Genomic DNA, 14,795 nt, shown 5'->3' with positions numbered 1-14,795 from the left:
CAAATAGATAGTCATCAAGTGGAAAATAAAAGCAGCTGAGTGCTCATGAATGTAGCACTTATTAGTTAGAAAGACACTAATGCAGTCATAACCAGCAGAGCTCTGGAGAGCAGAAGGACACGTTTGCCTTGGGGTAACGGTGGGGTTCGGGCCTCACTCTGTGCTGATGGAGCACCCCTCTTCAAGGTGCTTTACAGAATATTTGCTTGCAGAGTTTGTCCCTGGAAAGCTTGGCTTTTTTGGATGCCTTGCTTTTTTGGGGGGGGGGGTTGAGTTTGTTTTCCCCTCTGTTTTCCATCTCTCTGACAGTGAGGCATCAAGGTCAAATGATTGTGAGAGTTCCCTTAGGACCTAGTGTGCTTAACAGATGCCTAGGGCGAGTTGGGTTTCGTCAGGATGGATGAGAGAATGAGTGGCTGTCTCCCCAGGGGCGTCTCAGCCCATTGGTCAGACTCAGAGACAGCAGGTGAAATCAGGTTAGAGGCTAATCAGATCCACGTGGCCATGCCTCTGACTCATCAGGCAGTCTCCCACAGTGTTTGGGAACACTGATACTTCTCACACACACAAGAACACATGGCCCCTCATAAGTGCATTGCCACAAACACAAATAGGGTTGAAGAATATGAAATGAAATATAGGAATATTCATGGGACTTCTATAGCTGCTGTGGAGCAGTGACTCACTGCTAAGTGGCAGAATTATAAGCAGAGCATTTTAAATGTGCTTTAAAGGCTGCGGTTTGTCTTCCACCACAGCTGAGTAATCCACAGAGCCAGATCTGTCACTGTCACCTGAGGCTGGAGGTGTGAGCCAGGCAATGGAAAAACAAAGCCCTATGCTGCAGACACCACACTGGGTTATAGTGGTAGGTACAGAATACTAGTACAGGGTGTGGTGTAATAAAGTGCATCCATTAATTTAGTGTATAAAGTTTCCTTAGACATTGCAATGCAAACCAACAATTATTGAGGATTTTGGCATGCAAGAAGGCATGGCTACTGCTGTATAAGAAAATATGATGATATTTGAGAAAACTGTGCCTTCAATGCACTGCACTTCGTGACTCAACACATACTGTAGGTTTACTAGAGGAGGATCACCAGGAGTGATTATATCATGTAATTCATCTTTTGTTTGACTGTGTGCGTGCACAAAGTCCTGTATGACAGGAAAATTGTACTTTACGGTATATAACAAAACATTTGCTATCAGTACACGGTAAATGCCCCTCCCTCTACCCTCTCTCTACATCACACACCAGAGGTTCCACTGTGATGTAGTTGTCTGAGAAGGACAGCCGTTCCTCCTTCAGCTGCCTGCGTCGGTCCTGGAAGGTGCGTGAGAGCAGGGAGAGACGGTCACGTAGAGTGGGGTCTGCGTCACACTCTGTCAGGAACTGATCCATGTCATCCTCCTCCTCCCGCTGCAGTTCGGAACAGAACCTAGAGCAGAGCAGAGATACACAGAGAGAGAGAGTGGGGGATGAGGACAGAGGAGCATCTGAACAGGCTACATAGAACAGCATTGATCTGGACTGATCCTCAAGCTTTTCTGATGATCCATTAGCTAAGGGTCACTTCAGATGTTTGTTTACAGGAAATCAATGTCTGTTGATGTGTTGATCATGTTAATATTATGTACATCATGGAGATGAGCATGAACAGACATCCCACCTTAGCTTCTGCTGCTCTTCCTCCTCTTTAGTGGCCAAGCTCTTCCACTGATAGTGAACTAGAGTATCACTCCTGTTCACTATGGAGACTGAGCGTTGGTTGGCCATGGAGATGTAGGTTTTCTCCACTATGACAGAGTTCCTGTCCAGCCTCACATTCACGTCTGCAGACGCTCCATACAGACTGATGCCAACATCCTCCCCTTAGGAGAAACAACAAAGCCCAGACACAAACAGCAACTGAATTATTCAAGAGCACTGTAGCTGTCCAATATATTTATAGAAAGTCAAAAGTACATGTGGGTAGTTCTAAAATACAGGCTTTTCTATACAGCCTATTATTTTTCAGGACTTTATGGCAAAGCCCCAAATGTGATGCTATAGGCTAGTCAGCGTGCTATTATTGGTCGGTGCTTCATAATTGGTCATGGAGATGGCGCTGTTGGATTAGCATGACATGTAGACTATACTGTCTGAGCCATCCACAACAATAACACAATCTCTCTGGGACCCAGTGACATTAACACAAGTCACATGGTTCCCACCGGAGCAGCCAACAGAATGAAGAAAAAAAAACACAATGCAAAATCATTGCATAAATCAGCATGTGGAATATGTAAATACCTCTAGCTTTTTGTTTGGCTAGTTTGGTTACATTCAAAGCAGAGCCATGGTGCTTTAGCAGAGATCCTGACCTGACCCTAATGAGTGAACCGAGCAAAAATTTAACCCAAAATGAAATAGGCTGGTATTCAAATTGCATCCTGAGTTTTAAACAGGCAGTAAGCACCAGGCAGCCATCAAACTTCATTAAGCAAAAACATGGTTCATGTTAAATTCAGAGTAATACACCACAAGTAAACCCAATGTGATGCTGTGGATCATTACCAAATATGGTGTATTATTCTAACAATGTTTCCACAACAGTATAGTCGTACATTACATGATTCATATTTTCATCAAATCTTTTACAGAATGCTTAAATCAATTCAATCTGACCTCAGAAGACGGTCTAATATCCCAGTTGCTATAACCTCTTATGGCTAGGGGGCAGTATTTTCACGGCTGGATAAAAAACGTACCCGATTTAATCTGGTTACTAATCCTACCCAGTAACTAGAATATTCATATACTTATTATATATGGATAGAAAACACCCTAAAGTTTCTAAAACTGTTTGAATGGTGTCTGTGAGTATAACAGAACTCAAATGGCAGGTCAAAACCTGAGAGATTCCTTTACAGGAAGTGGCCTGTCTGACCATTTCTGGAACTTCTTTGCCATCTCTATCTTTTACAAAGGATCTCTGCTCTAACGTGACACTTCCTACGTTGTCCATAGGCGCTCAGAGCCCGGGAAAAAACAGAATGTCGTCATCCCAGCCCCAGGCTGAAAAACATTATCGCCTTTCTCAAGTGGCCGATCAAGGGACTGTGGGCTTAGGCGCGTGACCTGGCTGCCCCCGTCTTTGTGATTTTTTCCTCTGTTTGCCGAAAAGGAGATTCCCGGTCGGAATATTATCGCTTTTCTACGAGAAAAATGGCATAAAAATTGATTTTAAACAGCGGTTGACATGCTTCGAAGTACGGTAATGGAATATTTAGAATTTTTTTGTCACGAATTGCGCCATGCGCGCGACCCTTCTTTACCATTCGGATAGTGTCTGGGACGCACGAACAAAACGCCGCTATTCGGATATAACGATGGATTATTTTGGACCAACCCAACATTTGTTATTGAAGTGGCAGTCCTGGGAGTGCATTCTGACGAAGACAACAAAAGGTAATCAAACTTTTATAATAGTAAATCTGATATTGGTGAGTGCTAAACTTGCCGGGTGTCTAAATAGCTAGCCCGTGATGCCTGGGCTATGTACTTAGAATATTGCAAAATGTGCTTTCACCAAAAAGCTATTTTAAAATCGGACATATCGAGTGCATAGAGGAGGTCTGTATCTATAATTCTTAAAATAATTGTTATGCTTTTTGTGAACGTTTATCGTGAGTAATTTAGTAAATTGTTAGCAAATTCCTCCGGAAGTTTGCGGGGGTATGCTAGTTCTGAACGTCACATGCTAATGTAAAAAGCTGTTTTTTGATATAAATATGAACTTGATTGAACAAAACATGCATGTATTGTATAACTTAATGTCCTAGGTGTGTCATCTGATGAAGATCATCAAAGGTTAGTGCTGCATTTAGCTGTCTTCTGGGTTTTTGTGACATTATATGCTAGCTTGAAAAATGGGTGTCTGATTATTTCTGGCTTGGTACTCTGCTGACATAATCTAATGTTTTGCTTTCGCTGTAAAGCCTTTTTGAAATCGGACAGTGTGGTTAGATAAAGGAGAGTCTTGTCTTTAAAATGCTGTGAAATAGTCATATGTTTGAAAAATTGAAGTTTTTGTATTTTTGAGGAATTTGTAATTCGCGCCACTCCTATCATTGGATATTGGAGCAGGTGTTCCGCTAGCGGAACGTCTAGATGTAAGAGGTTAACCGGCAGAATATCTATTTTTAAAATGAATATATTGCCACAGATTAATTTCTGTAGTTCTATGCTTCCCTTGTCTCCCCTTTCTGGCTATAAGGATAAAATCGATAGTGCGGTTTCAAAATGCATATGGTTATATATATGGCAAGGTAAGTGACTCTGGATAAAATTAACAAACTTACAATGAGGGAGAGACGTAGAGGGACTATCCGTACCAAACTTTAAATTGTATTTCCAGGAACTAGCATTTTGTCCCATCCTAATTTGCTTTAGACATGATTCTTCCACTCTCTGGCTGAGTATAGAGAGAAAAACGGTATATCTTATTCCCCTGGAAGAGGTGGTCTACACTGATACAATATATCCCTTAAACAATGTAAACTACGCTTTGGTCCTATTATTGCACACACAATTTTTATGTGGCGCAAAATTGAAAAACAATGTAACTGAAAATCAAAATGGCATGCCTTGCGTTCTGGAGGGCAGCCATTTCCATCCCCCCAATGGTCCAAATTTGGAATCCTTACCCTTGCCGATATCATGGACAGTAATGGTTTGAGAACATTCTGAGATTTGAAAGACACATACACATTAACAGGAAACTTCTTTTTGCTATATTTACAACTTAGGTCAGCTATGCTGGCATATGGATTTCCTTGGGAAAACCAACTACCAAACCATCCAATGTTGGGATTTATAAATAAATGATCTGGACTCCCAAAAGGACTGATCTCTATTATATATAAACAACTTTTGGAAAGCTCATATTCTGAGCTAGCCATTAAAAAAGTATGGGCCACAGAGCTAAGTGAATCTGAACAACCCTTTAACTGGAACAAAATATGGAAAAATATAACCTTGGCATCCCGTAATCCGAAGCATCAACTTTGTTTTGTTCACAGACTGTAAAACCAAGGAAAGGTTTAGGATGAAATTGGCCCAAACTCCCAACTGTTCACTCTGTCCCCTAAATCAGATGGGCACATTCCTTCATATGATGTGGAAGTGCCCTGCAGTTAAATGCTTCCGGGACAAAGTTACAAAATTCATTACGAAGTGCGAATGTAAATATTCAATGCGTTGCATCTACTATGTTAATTAACGATGATAGCTTCTTAAATCTCTCAATCAATCAGAAATGATTACTGCTGGCAGGCAAAAATATATGTTGGCCCTTAGAGGGCAATCGCCCCACTCTCTCCCAATTTGCCAGTAGATACAGTTACTATTAGAAGTTAAAAGGTTTGAATTATAGACAGCAAGAATTAATGCTAGTCAAGGAACAATTGAGGCCAGGACAAATATGCTTGACTCCTTAAAGAATAATCTCAGCTAAAGCCCAACACATACAAATAAACAATCCATGAAGCCCAGCACATACACACAAATAAAAATGTTCTTTTTTTTTAACTTTCTTTTCTCTCAGGCCCACACTGTCACAGTGGTTTTACTAGCCTTGATTCCACTAAAGCAAATGTGAGTAAATAATTCAGGAAGTGAAACATAAATAACAAGCAGTCTAAACGTTTTCCAATAAGTAACTTGATACTTTACTACATGATTCCATATGTGTTATTTCATAGTTTTGATGTCTTCACTATTATTCTACAATGTAGAAAATAGTCAAAATAAAGAAAAACCCTTGAATGAGTAGATGTTCTCCAACTGTTGACCGGTAGTGTATACGTATATATAGATGCTACAAGCTAGGAGCACCTGTATTTGTGGAGTTTCTCCCATTCTTCTATGCAGGACATCTCAAGCTATGTCAGGTTGGATGGGGAGCACCGCTGCACAGCTATTTTCCGGTCTCTCAAGAAATGTTCAATCGGGTTCAAGTCCGGGCTCTGCGCTGGGCCACTCAAGGAAATTCAGAGACTACTACTGTGTTGTCTTGGCTGTGTGCTTTGGGTCGTTGTCCTGTTGGAAGGTGAACCTTCGCCCCAGTATGAGGTCCTGAGCGCTCTGGAGCAGGTTTTCATCAGGGATCTCTCTTTACTTTGCTCCGCTCATCTTTCCCTCGATCCTGACTAGTCTCCCAGTCCCTGCCGCTGAAAAATATCCCCACAGCATTATGCTGCTACAACCATGCTTCACCGTAGGGATGGTGCCAGGTTTCCTCCAGATTTGACGCTTGGCAATCAGGCTAAAGAGTTCAATCAGACCAGAGAATCTTTTTTTCTCATGGTCTGAGAGTCTTTAGGTGCCTTTTGGAAAACTCCAAGCGGGCTGTCATGTGCCTTTTACTGAGGAGTGGCTTCCGTCTGTCACGTCCTGACCAGTATAAGGGTTATTTGTTATTGTAGTTTGGTCAGGACGTGGCAGGGGGTATTTGTTTTATGTGGTTCGGGGTGGTGTTTTTTGTAGAAGGGTATTTGATTTAGGTATTCCGGGGGTTTTGGGCACTGTTCCTTGTTAATGTATTTCTATGTTTAGGTTAATGGGGGGTTGGACTCTCAATTGGAGGCAGGCGCTTTCTCGTTGCCTCTGATTGAGAGTCCTATATATGGGTATGTGTTTGGTTTAGTGTTTGTGGGAGATTGTCTCTTGTTTTGCGTGTGTGAGCCTTACAAGACTGTTTGGTTGTTCGTACGTTTTTCCGTGTTTATTATTTTGGTGTTCACTTTATTTTATAAATAAATATCAAGATGAGCATCCACATCCCTGCTGCGTTTTGGTCCTCTTTTCCCGACGACAACCGTGACAGAATCTCCCACCACATACGGACCAAGCAGCGGAGGAAGGAGCAACAGGTGGACTTTAAGGAGCAAAGGGATTTCGAGATGGACTGGCGGGAGAAATGGACCTGGGAGGAAATGCTGGACGGGGCTGGACCTGGGCACCAGGCTGGGGAATACCGTCGCCCAAGGGAGGAAATCGAGGCAGCCAAGGCGGAGAGGCGGATGTACGAGGCCTTGTACGTGCCGAGGGAGAAGCACGAGTGGCACCCCCAAGAAATGTTTTGGGGGGGGCACACGGGTAGTTTGGCTGGGCCAAGGATGAGCCATAAGCCAGCTACCCGTGTTTATATGGAGGACCGTATGGAGTGGAGGGCGCCGTGTTTTGCTGAAGTGCGCACAATCTCGCCCATACGCATGCACAGCCCAGTTCGCCCTGTACTAGCACCCCGCTCGTACAGGGCTACTAGTTCCATCCAGCCAGGACGGGTTGTGCAGGAGGTGAGATCAAGACCGCCTGTGCGCCTCCATGGCCCGGTGTTTCCAGTTCCTGTCTCTCGTGCGGACTCGGAGGTGCGTGTTCCCAGTCTGGCACGTCCAGTACCAGCACCACGTACCAGGCTTCCAGTGCGTCAGCCCAGTCCGACTCGTCCTGTTCCCGCTCCCCGCACTAGCCCGGAAGTGCGAAACCCCAGTCTGGCACGTCCAGTACCAGCACCACGCACCAGGCTTCCAGTGCGACAGCCCAGTCCGACTCGTCCTGTTCCCGCTCCCCGCACTAGCCCTGAGGTGCGTGTCCCCAGTCTGGCACGTCCAGTACCAGCACCACGCACCAGGCTTCCAGTGCGTCAACCCAGTCCGACTCGGCCTGTTCCCGCAACCCGCACTAGCCCTGAGGTGCGTGTCCCCAGGCTGATACCTCCAGTACCAGCACCACGCATCAGGCTTCCAGTGCGTCAGCCCAGCCTCGAGAGTTCGGCAGTAATGTGCAGTCCAGAGTATCCGGCAACAGTGTGCAGTCCAGAGTATCTGGCAACAGTGTCCAGTAAGGAGTCGCCAGAGCTGCCCGCCAGTCAGGAGTCGCCAGAGCTGCCCGCCAGTCAGGAGTCGCCAGAGCCGCCCGCCAGTCAGGAGTCGCCAGAGCCGCCCGCCAGTCAGGAGTCGCCAGAGCCGCCCGCTAGTCAGGAGCTGCCAGAGCCGCCCGCTAGTCAGGAGCTGCCAGAGTGGCCCGTCTGCCCGGAGATGCCAGAGTGGCCCGTCTGCCTGGATCAGCCAGAGTGGCCCGTCTGCCCGGAGATGCCAGAGTGGCCCGTCTGCCCGGATCAGCCAGAGTGGCCCGTCTGCCCGGATCAGCCAGAGTGGCCCGTCTACCCGGATCAGCCAGAGTGGCCCGTCTGCCTGGATCTGCCAGAGTGGCCCGCCGCGCCAGATCTGCCAGAGTGGCCCGCCTGCCCGGATCTGCCAGAGGGGCCCGCCGCGCCGGATCTGCCAGAGTGGCCCGCCGCGCCAGATCTGCCAGAGTGGCCCGCCTGCCCGAAGCTGCCAGAGTGGCCCGTCTACCCGGAACCGAGGGGGTCTGCCTGTGACCCGGAACCGAGGGGGTCTGCCTGTGACCCGGAACCGAAGGAGTCTAGCAGCAACTCGGAACTGAGTAAGTCTATTAATGATCCAGAACTAAATATAAGTAACTGTGTTTCAAATGAGTCTGCCGACAGTGTGGAATGGAAGAGGTCTGCCTACGATCCGGAACGAGGGGAGTCTGCCTACGGCCCGAAACGGATTAAGTCTGTCTGCATTCTGGAGGACAGTAGGCCGGAGCCTGAACCACCACCTGTATAGGTGGGTTGGGGAGGGGGGGGTGTAGCACAAGTGCCGTCGGTGACGGCAGCCACCCTCCCTTCCCTCCCTTTAGTTTAGGGGGATTTTATGTTGTTGTTGTTTTGGGTTTTATTTATTTATGAGGTGCATCCGGGGTCTGCACCTTTGGGGGGGGGTACTGTCACGTCCTGACCAGTATAAGGGTTATTTGTTATTGTAGTTTGGTCAGGACGTGGCAGAGGGTATTTGTTTTATGTGGTTCGGGTGGTGTTTTTTGTAGAAGGGTATTTGATTTAGGTATTCCGGGGTTTTTGGGCACTGTTCCTTGTTAATGTATTTCTATGTTTAGTCTAGTTAGTTGTATTTCTATGTTTAGGTTAATGGGGGGTTGGACACTCAATTGGAGGCAGGTGCTTTCTCGTTGCCTCTGATTGAGAGTCCTATATATGGGTATGTGTTTGGTTTAGTGTTTGTGGGAGATTGTCTCTTGTTTTGCGTGTGTGAGCCTTACAAGACTGTTTGGTTGTTCGTGCGTTTTTCCGTGTTTATTATTTTGGTGTTCACTTTATTTTATAAATAAATATCAAGATGAGCATCCACATCCCTGCTGCGTTTTGGTCCTCCTTTCCCGACGACAACCGTGACACCGTCTGGCCACTCTACCATAAAGGCCTGATTGGTGGAGTGCTGCTGAGATGGTTGTCCTTCTGGAAGGTTCTTCCATCTCCACAGAGGAACTCTGGAGCTCTGTCAGAGTGACCATTGTGTTCTTGGTCACCACCCTGCAGTCTCTTTGGCAAATGACAGGAGTGGCAAGGAATGTAATGTTAGCTAAAAAGACTGGTACCCAGGCTAGCCTGGTACAACAGTAGGCCTAAATCCAATGCTGGAAAACAGTCGGTCTCTATCAAATAAGTATGCATACTGTACTCTACCTCTTCAAAAGATTAGTCAAAAAAGATAGATGCACTTAAACCATTATATAGGCCTCCTGTAACCATATATCCTTTATTAGGGATGTGGATTAGGCTATACAGTACTGTACAATAATCACATTATAACAAAATCAATTCAAAGACCTTACTATAAAGGATTGGCTTGACAGTATGTCTCTTAAATGGGTGTTGCAAATAAAGTCAAAGTAAATAAGTCTTCATCAAAGTAAGATGAAGTACAAAATCCAGGGAAATAAGCTTTTACTTTAAGACATGAATATCAATGTCACAACCTCATAAATCTATCCACTTTTCCTTTTATCCACTCTTGTGGAACACCCAAGTAGACCTATTACAGTGGTGTGACTGTGATATCTCGGTGAACGGCACTCTTTTGGGATCAAAGGACAACGCATGGTGGGTGAGCATGCTCGCTAAGGTAGTTGCTGCCCAGTTAAAGAACCTAATGTTGTCTCAGGAGGAACCGTAGATGATTAGTAGCATCACCAAAGCAAATATACACTTAAAACCAGCACATATTAATGACGACAAGCCTGTCATGTGCAATAAGGCTGTAAGATGTGTCCTACAAAAAAGAAAGAATAGAAAATAGGGGAAAATGGAGGGACCATAATTATCGCTGAGATCCCGATGCTATGACAACGGTTGATGGGCAAGAAAAATGTGCCTCTCTCTCCCACTGGTCGAGCCAATATCATGCTTCCATCATCTAATTTCCTCAAGAGATTAATTCTGCACGGCCATCAGTTTCCAGGCTACGCAGAGGACATTTTAACCTCAGCCGATACTAATGTTGAAAGTTCTCCCTTTGATTGCCCATGCTGCATTTGACAGGAGACTTGAGTCCTCAGTGAACAGCTCTTGAAAAAATTCTGAAGATTCTGCTGGAGTGCTGCTGATGAGGAGAGGGTGAGCAGAGCTAAGGGGTTAGTTAGGTTTATGGTTAGGGATACAATTAGGATTAGGGTTAGAATTATGGTTAGTGGTTAGGTTTAGGGTAAGGAGTTAGGGATTTGGCATTAAGGATACTTGTCACGTCCTGACCAGTAAAAGGGGTTATTTGTTATTGTAGTTTGGTCAGGGCGTGGCAGGGGGTGTTTGTTTTGTGTGGTTCGGGTTTTTTGGTTTATGTTCTACATTTTCTATTTCTATGTGTTTATCTAGTTTTTCTATTTCTATGTTGGGATTTTGGTAGGACCTCCAATTAGAGGCAGCTGGTTGTCGTTGCCTCTAATTCGAGCCCATATTTAGTTGGGGTTTGTTTCACTTGTGTTTTGTGGGTGGTTGTTTCCTGTATAGTCTGTGCATCTTACGGGACTGTTTTTGTCGTTTGTTTTGTTTAAGTGTTTTTTCCTTCAATAAAAAAGAAGATGATAAATATACCCGCTGCATTTTGGTCCACTCCTTACGACGACCGTGACAATACTAAAACAGACGTGTGTGTGTGTGTGCCTGCGATTTCCTAAAAGACTGCAGATAGTCAAGGCAGAGGCAGAGTCTAGGGTAAACTCACCAAGGAACTATTTGCTCCTAAATACGAGAGCAGCTAAAAGACTATTACTAATTCATTAATTTCAGTAGCAAAGGAAGCCTGTCTTAAACCCACTGATAGCATTTCTCACCAGAATTGACTTTGAGGGTTTTTTCTTTGTGAACATTGTTCCCCAATAGGCAGCCAAATTGGCCCACGGGTGATTTTATTTGGCCCCTCAAGTAAAAAAATTTAATAAAACTGTATTTTCGTTTAATTTAGGAAATCTGTTCCCAAGTATTCCCATGCATAAATAGAGAGGCATATGTGATCGTATCCCAGTGTAATCAAGGTTTGAAATTATTCTGTTTTTGTCAAATACTATATCTGTTTGCAGTCAATTTGCAGTGTATAAAATATATATAACTATGTTCCGCCCTCGCTCCCTCCCATCCACTCAAGGAAAAACCGGCCCACGGCTGAATGTAATTGGGGACCCCTGATCTAGCACATCAAGAACGAGAGAGAGTACGTACCACTTCTTGTCTCCTGTCAAGTAGAAGCCGACTATCCAGGCAGGAGCAATGAAAGAAACCTGACATCTGTTTGCATTATTGTGTTAATTTTAGTAAATTACATAGCAGTGACTGGGGAGCTGGATTCATATATAGCTATATAGTTGTCATATTGAATCTCAGTATTAGCAGTCACACCCTTGAGCAAAGGAGCCTAATTTGTCACGCTTCGGCTACTATCCAATAAAATATACAATATGTAAATGTGTCCTAGATGAAGGCTACTAAAGGGCATATTAATAAATCAATAGATGGATTGATTACAATAGATGGACACTGTATGTACAGTAGAATCACTGCTTAACCACCCCTGCAAAAATTGGACCATGTTTGAAATTACATGTTCATGGGTCAAAAATGTACAGTAGTACTTGAGAAGATACTCATGATTTGCTGCGTTCACTGGTTCCAGAGGGTAGCCTCCAGAGCAGCTTCAACTGAAGCATACATGAGAAGGAGACGGGGAAAGGTGCTGAATTAAAAATGATACAACCCTGATGGGCCTGCAGTGGTCTTTTTAGAGTAGAGCACATTATAAAATGTTAATACTGCTGCCCTTCACTAGACCTGAGTGTGTATGCAGTGAGACAGCAGACCACCAAGCACCACCTGAGCCAAACACACACACACATGCGTTTACACGCGCACAAACACGAATGCACGCAGGGATGCACTCGCACGCACACACACGCACAAGCACACACATAAACATGACACACACACACACACACTCAAGTACTCCTCTGGCTCTTAATTGGTTTACTGTATCTCACACAGATATAGTTCTCCATCACATTGCAAATTCACCTTTTATCAACTTTCAATTCTACCAAAGGCTTGTCAAAATAATTAAGTGATAAAGGGGGACTACTCTAAATCCTCCATCAAATCTGGATTTCACCACAGCATAAAAACACTTTTATCAATCTTTAACACTGCAATCACCTTGGAATCCTATAAGGTCCCTTTGCCAGCACTACCCATCATCACAATCACAAACGTGGGACAGTTTAAGATCTTGAATTGAGCCAAAAATAATTCAACATCCGCTTACATTCCAGCTGGAAAATAAAACATATTGGGGTTTCCAATGGAGTTCTATCAATATCTCAAACCATTAGCTGGTATAATCAAACAAAACAAGACAGACGTGTCTCCAGGGGCTGTCCAGGGGCTGTCCATTCTAACTGGGCTGACCACACTATAGCAATAGGCAACAGATAACACCAGCACACCCAGCCATCCACACTCATACATCTGTTAATAGGATATATGCTAATTAGGGTGTTTTCCCTATACGCTGGGTGCAACCTGTGTGAAAGAGCAGAGATTAAAGACTGTGAATAAATGCCCCTGAAATGATTAACACTGTTTTACCATTCCTGCTGCAGGGTCATTACGATGGGGATATTTTATTATTGTGTTCAAAGTGAATGTATGGTAAACAGATTCATCCTTTTAGTTCCACTCCATTTGATGTAGTTGATTATCTTATGCAGAAAATGTGAGTGTGTATGCATCTGTTTCTATGAAGTACCTTACTGGTGTAGAGCAAGTACTTGTGTGCTAGCGTAATGCAAAGTGAGTGGGTCTATCGGTGGGGACTCTGGGGAGACGTGTACATTGAGTGTACAAAACATTAAGAACACCTGCTCTTTCCATGACATAGACTGACCAGGTGAATCCAGGTGAAAGCTACGATCCCTTATTTATGTCACTTGTTAAATCCACTTCAATCGGTGTAAATGAAGGGGACGTACAGCTTAAAGAAGGATTTTGAAGCCTTGAGACAATTGAGACATTGATTGTGTATGTGTCCCATTCAGAGGGTGAATGGGCAAGACAAAAGATATGTGCCTTTGAACAGGGTATGGTAGTAGGTGCCAGGCGCAGCTACACCGCACAACGCTGATGGGTTTTTCATGCTCAACAGAATCCCGTGTTTATCAAGAAATGTCCACCACCCAAAAGACATCCAGCCATCTTGACACAACTGTGGGAAGCATTGGAGTCAATATGGGCCAGCATCCCTGTGGAACGCTTTCGCCACCTTGTAGAGTCCATTTCCCAACTAATTCAGGCTGTTCTGAGGGCAAAAGGGGAGGGTGCAACTCAATATTAGGAAGGTGTTCCTAATGTTTTGTACATTGTATATTGTATATGGTTTGTACTTTGTGGGGGGAATTTTGGATGTAGATGATTGTAGAGTATAGATGCATGTGTAACATCTGTATAATGGTGACTATAAAGACTCCAAGGATACTGAATCTTGTCTAGCCAGACCTGTGCGGTGTAGCTGCTTTATAGTAATGGTCTTGCACCTGTATGGTAGTGAAGCAGCAGATCCTGGCTGTGGTCTCCTGCAGTCTTGGGTAGAAAGTCAACTGTCACCTGCATGCTCTCTCCAACACCAATAGTTCCAAGAGGGGGCTCCACTGAAAAAGGGCTTGACAGAACAAAGGCATGGACAGGTAGAAATGGTTGGTTTAGCATGGAGTACTTGGGCTAGAACAGACTAGAGGCTAGAACAGACTCCTATCATAGATCATCTCTCACCTGTGTGTGCTTAGCTGAAACTTGGCCTCACAGTTGCCAATGTTGCGCACCAGCAGGGTCTTCTGTGAGGAGCACTTCACAGGGCACAGAGAGAAGTGCAGGTGGTCAGGGAAGTCTAGGATGGCCCGCGCCCCAATCGCCCGGATAGGAACCTCAAACCTCTCCCTCTCTGTCACACAGATGAGCCTGTGGATGTAGTCCTGGGAGACGGGGGAGGAGAGGTTACTTTATGAAGTTCACAAGGACAGGACAGCACAGAGGTAGACTTCAGATTCAACTTTGATCAGTTTCTTATTGGATTCTGTCTCATGTGGTGCAATGAAGGACATGTCCTGATCAACAATGTCTTGGAACTATAACACATGCATAACCAAAGGTTCACTGCTGCTCCAAATGTTCACATCTTGTCAAGTACGTTGTTTTTTTGTGGGTCTGTCATCCAAACAGTCCTCATCTCTCCCTATTGTCTCCATACAGATGAGTTGGCTCCAGGCCTGATTATGTTACCAAGGGCCCTGAATCTCTCTAACAACTGCACTCTGTATTAATGTGCAAGCAGAGCAAAGCAGATTA

The 14,795-nt window shown here is 44.6% G+C and overlaps 1 protein-coding gene across 2 annotated transcripts in view; it reads right to left on the bottom strand.

Annotated features, from left to right (window-relative positions):
• hydin (HYDIN axonemal central pair apparatus protein) overlaps nt 1–14,795 on the bottom strand; it is an 81,739-nt gene that overhangs the window by 52,055 nt on the left and 14,889 nt on the right. For both annotated transcript variants that reach the window (XM_014149087.2, XM_014149088.2), the window contains exons 6-9: nt 14,223–14,422; nt 13,988–14,112; nt 1,677–1,878; nt 1,262–1,445 (exon numbers count right to left, since the gene is read on the bottom strand). In XM_014149087.2, the coding sequence (XP_014004562.2) occupies nt 1,262–1,445; nt 1,677–1,878; nt 13,988–14,112; nt 14,223–14,422 (711 nt within the window). The remainder of the gene's footprint in view (nt 1–1,261; nt 1,446–1,676; nt 1,879–13,987; nt 14,113–14,222; nt 14,423–14,795) is intronic.

Source organism: Salmo salar, chromosome ssa16, assembly GCF_905237065.1.
Source record: "Salmo salar chromosome ssa16, Ssal_v3.1, whole genome shotgun sequence".
Lineage (NCBI taxonomy): Eukaryota > Metazoa > Chordata > Actinopteri > Salmoniformes > Salmonidae > Salmo > Salmo salar.
The sequence above is the reverse complement of the archived record's forward strand: the minus strand, read 5'-3'. Positions and strand labels throughout refer to the sequence as shown.